Below are 6,856 nucleotides of genomic sequence, written 5' to 3'. Positions count from 1 at the left end.
TGATCAAATTTTTCGGTCATGTAAATCTACTAATTTCAATCCAAAATACACTAAAACTTACCTTCTATTCGGAAGATAACTAGAATCTGTGAACCTTACGAATAATAAAGGGAAACAAAACATTTGCATTTTGAATGACCATTTTAAGATATTATTGACCACTGCATTCTTTGACTATTCAAAAATCCACAAATGACAATCTTATGAAAACAGCAGGTCGAAACATTTTTAAGAAACCACTGTAAAATTATAGAACATTAGTGTATTGTTAGCGAGCTTAGAAAAGTTTAAATATCAACATTTTTTTCCCCTAAAAATTAGATTTGTATACGAAACAGGGCAAATGATGTAAGCATCCTTATACAAAGCTTAAGTGCGCATCATACGAAGACAAACAAAAGTTTAAATATCAACACTCTTTTCTATCCTAAAAAATAGATGTTTACACATGAATTCTCAATAAACAACGTAAATAGTGAAAGTATGCTTATACAAAGCTTAAGTCACACATCATACGAAGACAACAAAAAATATCAACACTTTTTCTGTCTCAAAAATTGGATTTTTACAAAGAAGAATTCATCAATATACAGGGTAAATAATGCAATTATGCTTATACAAAACTTAACTCCCACAACTTATGAAGAAAATAAAAAACCAAGCTTTCATATGCTTTGCTTTTCAAAAGCTCAATATCTATCCTTTCAAACAACAATAAATATCAGTTGAACAAAAAGCAGGAAATGAGTAATGTTGACAGGAAAAATAGAAACGCTATGAACAAATAAAAGGTATGCTTGTATTTGTACAGAATGAGTTGGGTTAATCCATAAATGAACTATTAAAACACAACATAACCAAGAATGTTAGAAACAAGCTGGCTAACATTCTGTCTTAAACTTAGACAAGCTTTTCACTTATTTCATAAATAGATTAACCGAGCTAGTTCAAGCCAGCTCATTTGAAAGTAAATTATGGCTTATGAGCAAGGTTATATGACAGGTTTTGATGCAACCTACTCAAAGGTTATTACAGAATATCAAAATTACATTACAATAATATTACAATGATACAGAGAACTCCGACGTGGAGTAAATGAAGAAGCATCGGCCCACTCATCTAAGAAAAAACTTGGGCTAGGAGCTATCAATAAATTTTACCAACCAGAAAAGAAAAAAGAAAGAAGAAAAATAACTATCAATCAATTTTCTTTGAAGTAAGAAACTTCTTGGTTATATCAGATTTCAACTTGCACCCAAAAGTATGTGTTTTTATAAATATGTTGTCAATGTCTTCCTCCTTCTTTTCATAAACGTAGAAAGCTATAAATGCTAAGGTAATTCCTGAAACCAAGACAAGAAACAAACTAGTATCATTCTCATCCAAGCATCGTAAATTCAAATAAAACAAACAGCATGAGAATGAAAAGGGGAGAGTACCTGTAGTATACAAGTTATGAAGTGAAAATGCTCCCAGGAAGCTAAGAACGAGCAGAGAGAAAACAACCTATTGATCACAAGGGAGAGATGTGTCAGCACATATGTAAGATTCTGTTAGACTCTTCAGTTTAACTCTTGTTAAATTATTAGGAGAGTTGGTGGGTAATTATTATAATGATTATATTATTAATTCATATTGTTTAGGTTTTGAATAAATAGGGGAAGACATTTGGGAGTTGATCATCTAGGAATTTGATAGGAAAAGGGGTCATTTTGGCATTGGGAGGTACAGACCCTCGAAGTTTTGCAATATCATTATGTAATCAAAGGGATTTTCCCTATTTCTTATTTTATATCAGTTGGTTTCTATCAGATTGACTAAATACAAAATTTTGATGCAAGAGATTTTTGTGTATACCTTGAAGAACAACACCGAATTGTTCCCTTCTGCAAGAGATTTTAAAGCATTCACAGCAAAATTCCAAGATGAGGCTACTGAGAGAGCAAATCGATTTGCCCTATCTTCTGATAAGTGAAACCATGATGTGGGCATTTTCTCAACAGTGTACCCCAATCTGAACAAGCATAAAATGCAACTAAAGTTAGACTTTGTAGTTTTTGAAAGAGACAGATTATTTCCTGAATAAGGAATTACTCTGCACAATCAAGGATATATTTACAATATGTATATCATATCTTAAATATTGGAAACTACATCAAAAGGGAACTATCAAAAAATATAAACAAATTAAATAAAGCAACACAAGTAAAATAACATGTATACAACCCTAAATATAGTACTTTCTCCTTAAATAGGAGATACTTGCCAACAATAGTTACTATATTAGTAGTACATTATGGGACAAGTTAATGATATTATGACAACATAAAAGGTTAATTGACAATCTGGTAAACTCATTGGTAGACAGTTTACTTACATTTTTGCAGGAAGAATGCCATGAATGAATAAACCGATCGATAAGTATATTAGAAGCTTTGCAAGAGCAGTAATGAAGGTATTCTCAGATGCAATGAAGTTGACATATATCGCTATCAAGACTAACAATGTAGTGAAAGTTTGTTTTCTATCCTTCCAAAGCAAAGTCTCCGCAACTGCAAATTGGTAGATCAATTAAAACTATTAGATAAATAAATGAAAACTGTAATACAACCCTCAGCATTAGCTAGTTACACTGATGAGTTTGTATAGTAAGTAGAAGATGCCAAAGTTGATTACACAAATAAGTGATCACCGGTAAGAAGTTTAGGAAGGATAATGGATTTAGTTAGAAATACCAGCACCAAAATCTGAATTTTAAGAGTTCAAAATGCTTCAGTCTTCCTAGAGCTTGTCCATCAATAATATACATGTTTTATTACAATTTTAAAATGAAATGATACATATCATGATAAGATATATGGAATCCTAAACTACAACTTCCTTCATTATCTTTTCAATTTTAACCTAATATATTTATCCTGGAATATGTCTTTCACATGTCTGCTACAATGAAAAGCTAGCTAGACTACTAAGAATCTCAAAGCCACTCGGCCGTACAATAAATTAATCGAAGAGCAGTAGCCATGTGTCTACTTTACAACAGTAACCAAAACAAAGAAGTTAGATGAGTGTCGTCAATTATTCATACCTCTTCCACTTCCAAGATAAACAGAAGCTTTGGAGGGACCTTCTCTTTTAGACGTAAGTTGATCTTCGGCCCTCAAATGTGGATATGATTCAATTGTCCTCCGCAAGCCTTCCTGCAAGATAAATTATAATCCCTTAATTGCATGTGGAGAACACCGCACAAGTAGGATTGACATGTATACTCATTGCAATAGATGTAATGTAAGAACCTTTGTTCCCATAAACATCATCCATTTTAGAACATGCCTCATACTCAATTTCTGAACATATTTAGATAAGTCTTGACTCCAAATTATCAGAAATTTTGTCTGAATTGAATTAGTGAGCATCTCATCATTTTTTTTCAAAGCAAGAACAATATAATCACATGGTTTGTGCATGAAATTAGCAACTTCAGACTTTGACGAATTACTGAGCATCTCATCGTTTTTTTCAAAGCAAGAACAACAATATTATCACATGGTTCGTGCATGAAATTAGCAACTTCAGATTTTGATGAAATTTCTAAGCAACTTTTATGATAGTCACCAATTGAGCATCTCAATACAGTTCAGAGGCAGAAATGTTGGAGTTAAAACAGAGCACAAATACTTTTCTAGAAATGTCACAGAACCTGAAGAGTTATGATGGGTACATAGCCAAGGCGATCCTTTGCTTTTGAGCTATCGTAAGATCTGGTGCAAGATAAGAGCCTTATTCTGGACGGGGTTAGCTGAGGTACCTTCATCCCATATGGGCCAAGTAGCCTATATACCAACTCCACCAAATGTGCAATTGGCATGACAACAAATGCAGGGATCTTTATTCTTGGCCTGCAAGCCACATATCTCAGATGACAAAGGAAAGACACTGACAGCACAACATCATAAATCCATAATTAAGTTCATATTTGCTTATTTGGAAGAAAAACCATAAATGCATTCCTTAGTCCTTAAAAAAACAATGTAAATGAGTGATTGTTTATAATAGAAAGCCAATATTCTCATGAGTATAAGAAATAACCGTTAAGTGTGAGTTAGATTAAAAAACACGATTAAATAAGGAAGCATTTGGATAAACAACTTAATTAAGAATGTACTGAATAAGTGCTTCTTATATAAGGAATTATGTACAAGCTATTTCTATAATCAAAGTGTGAATATAATTAAGTTATTTTCATATAGCAGTTGTAAACTAAGTCACCCTAGAGAGCTTATTGAAATAAGTTAAAAACAGCTTAAAAGATATCATATGCTATTTTTAAAAGTTGTATCAAACACTTATAGTTGTTTATGCCATACGATAAATCCAAATTAGCTATCAAATAAAGAAAAAGAAATATCTAATGGTTAACAGTAAAAAAGAAATCACCTTTGATATCCAAGACCTTCCAAAATCAGAGACATGAATTCCCAAAACTTAATAGGTTCCATATTTGTGATGAAGTATGCCTACATAACAAATACTTATCAGCATGACAACACACTAAAGTAATTGCTAGATTTCCCAAACTTAATATGCAATGTTTCCTCATTTGTCCAAATAAAAAGATTCTACTTTTCAACATATTAGCATCATTCTATAAAGGGGGCACGCCACTGAAGAACAAACCATGATTCAACGAAGAGCTTCGTTGTCCAAATCTTCAAATACAACCCCAGAAAGTCTTTTATATGTCTTTTAACTTCCACTTAAACACACAACTAGAACATTACTAAAAAAAGTAGTATGGTACCTGTCCTGCAGCTTTTTCGGAAATGCTTTCCTCTGAAGCTAAAGCTCGATCAGCACATATGTGGGCATGCGCCACATTTTCAACATATGTGAAATCATATAAATTATTGCCATCACCAATAATGAACTGGTAAGAGAATAATATAAATCATCAATGAAAGGTTTAAGAAAGTTTCTGCTAATAAGTTGTTACCCAAGCACATTGATCCCCCAACAAGTTTTTCCATATCCCTCTTCTTAATATCATCATGAAAATAGTTATCAGTCTCATTCCAATTTTGTTCTTGTGGTTAATTTTATATTCAATAAAACATATCTTAAATATCCTAATAAAAATGAAATTGCCATGAGTGCTTGATTAGTTATTTAAGCAATAAAAGACATCAAACATTTACCAAAAGACGGAAGAACAACATTTACCTTGGATTTCCCTGCCCTGGCAGCATCAACCAATGAAGGCACCAAGAGTTTATCACCAGGTCCAAAAATGCTGCTAGGGCGTATGCAGCATGTTAATAGTCCACTAGTCCCGTTAGCCTTAATAACCAATGCCTCACCCTCTGCTTTAGTAGCCGAGTAATGATCATTATGCTGGAAGCAGTAGGATTCAAATCAAGACCATAACAAAACATTTCAAATCTACTTCCATCCCAATCGCAAGATTCTATCATTATCATTATAATATATAATATAAAACCTCTATGGCTCTATCCATCTATCTCGAGTCCCAATCCAAGTCAAAAAAAGAATGAGAGTTGAAACTAATAGTAGTTAGAGTATGTACCTTAGGCGGATAAGGCAATGATTCATTTCCATTATGAACTCCGTGAACACCATCAAAAACAACACTAGGAGAGCTCGTGTAAACGAGTCTCTTCACTTTTAACTCGACACACGCTTCAATAACATTCTTTGTTCCTTCAACAAGAACCACCTAAGTTAGATCGAAAACAACAATTGTTAACACAACAATAGAAGATCTATGTTTACAGGTTTTACCTTCAACACTGACAGAATAATGTAGCTGATAGTTATTAATAGAAGAGTTAGGAGCAGCCATATGAAACACAGCTTCAACTCCTTCAAATGCTGCATAGATTAAAAACAAATTAACAATGGTAATCATTAATTAATCAAGGTAAAGTATGTAGAGGGTTACCTTTTAGGAGTTGAGCTTTATTGCGAAGATCAACGGAAACATATTGAGCACGACCGGAGTGTAGAGCTTGACCGAGAAGCCCTAATTGTTCGGATGGTTCGAGTTCAATGGTGGGACCCAAATCGGCGATGCGGACGCAGTAGGTGTTTAATCGGATTAGCGTTTCAACCAAATGTCGGGCAGCGAAGCCACGGCCTCCGGTGACTACACACCATCCCTCCTCCGCCGCCATCAGAATCGAGGATTGTTTATCAGTCACAGATCAGAAAGTCGCACAGAGGAGTGAGTAGAAAACAGTAGAGTGTGGATAGTGCGAAAAACGTTAGTCCTGTAATAAATTAAAAAAACCAAAGGAAGTGTGTAAATTATAAATGGAGCCAAGTTAGTGAAAGATTGAAGGAAATCAAAGTATGAGTAACAAACCTTTCGTTGAGGCACAAACAGATCGACTGAGAAATTTACTGTGTGGCAAGTCTCGTGGTCGTGTTCGCAGCGGTTAAGTGAGAAGGATGAAAAAGTCTCTAATTTCTCAATTTGATAAGCCTATATATATATATAATTTATTCAAATAGTACTTTTTTAACTTAATTCAAAGTATATTTAATTGGTAAATTAAATTAAATTTAAAAGCTATATTTTGGAGTAAGTTGAACCCTACTCATATATAAATATTATATAAAATTTTATTTTTAATCTCTTAAAATATTTTCTTCAATGAATGGTCCTCCTATAAATGTTAATCCATGTTTTTTATTGTTAGAGAAATTTTTTTAAATAATTAATTTTTTTTTAAAAAATCCAAAAAAATCCATAATTTCAAAAAAAATTACCTATATGGGTCATTTTTGCCCTAATATGTGCATGGGCGCCACCCTAGATGGCGCCTACCCTTAAATT

The 6,856-nt window shown here is 33.1% G+C and overlaps 1 protein-coding gene across 2 annotated transcripts; it reads right to left on the bottom strand.

Moving 5' to 3' along the window:
• Nucleotides 1-887: 887 nt before the first annotated feature.
• Nucleotides 888-6,495, bottom strand: LOC127087836 (3beta-hydroxysteroid-dehydrogenase/decarboxylase). Of its 2 annotated transcripts, XM_051028751.1 has the most exons (13): nt 6,383-6,477; nt 5,960-6,287; nt 5,800-5,889; nt 5,585-5,718; nt 5,221-5,391; nt 4,802-4,927; nt 4,438-4,517; nt 3,701-3,899; nt 3,089-3,200; nt 2,378-2,552; nt 1,858-2,014; nt 1,440-1,506; nt 888-1,343 (listed from the first exon to the last, which is right to left on the bottom strand). In XM_051028751.1, the coding sequence occupies exons 2-13, from the start codon at nt 6,189-6,191 to the stop codon at nt 1,198-1,200; spliced, it is 1,689 nt and encodes a 562-aa protein (XP_050884708.1). In that variant the 5' UTR covers nt 6,192-6,287; nt 6,383-6,477; the 3' UTR covers nt 888-1,197. The 2 variants fall into 2 exon arrangements, with proteins under 2 accessions (XP_050884708.1, XP_050884707.1); XM_051028750.1 differs by having other exon boundaries at nt 888-1,506; nt 6,383-6,495.
• Between the last annotated feature and the right edge of the window lie 361 nt (nt 6,496-6,856).

Source organism: Lathyrus oleraceus, chromosome 5 (genome assembly GCF_024323335.1).
Source record: "Lathyrus oleraceus cultivar Zhongwan6 chromosome 5, CAAS_Psat_ZW6_1.0, whole genome shotgun sequence".
NCBI lineage: Eukaryota > Viridiplantae > Streptophyta > Magnoliopsida > Fabales > Fabaceae > Lathyrus > Lathyrus oleraceus.
This window is presented reverse-complemented; position numbering and strand designations above follow the sequence as displayed.

Bases quoted from the DNA above. Each gene is read 5' to 3' on its own strand.
- LOC127087836 (XM_051028750.1), bottom strand. From the start codon at position 6,191: ATGGCGGCGGAGGAGGGATGGTGTGTAGTCACCGGAGGCCGTGGCTTC. The intron at 3,900-4,437 runs GTGATTTCTTTT...TGTGGCTTGCAG, and splicing joins GAAGGTCTTGGATATCAAAG to GCCAAGAATAAAGATCCCTG. The intron at 1,507-1,857 runs GTATACACAAAA...TGTGATCAATAG, and splicing joins ATTCGGTGTTGTTCTTCAAG to GTTGTTTTCTCTCTGCTCGT.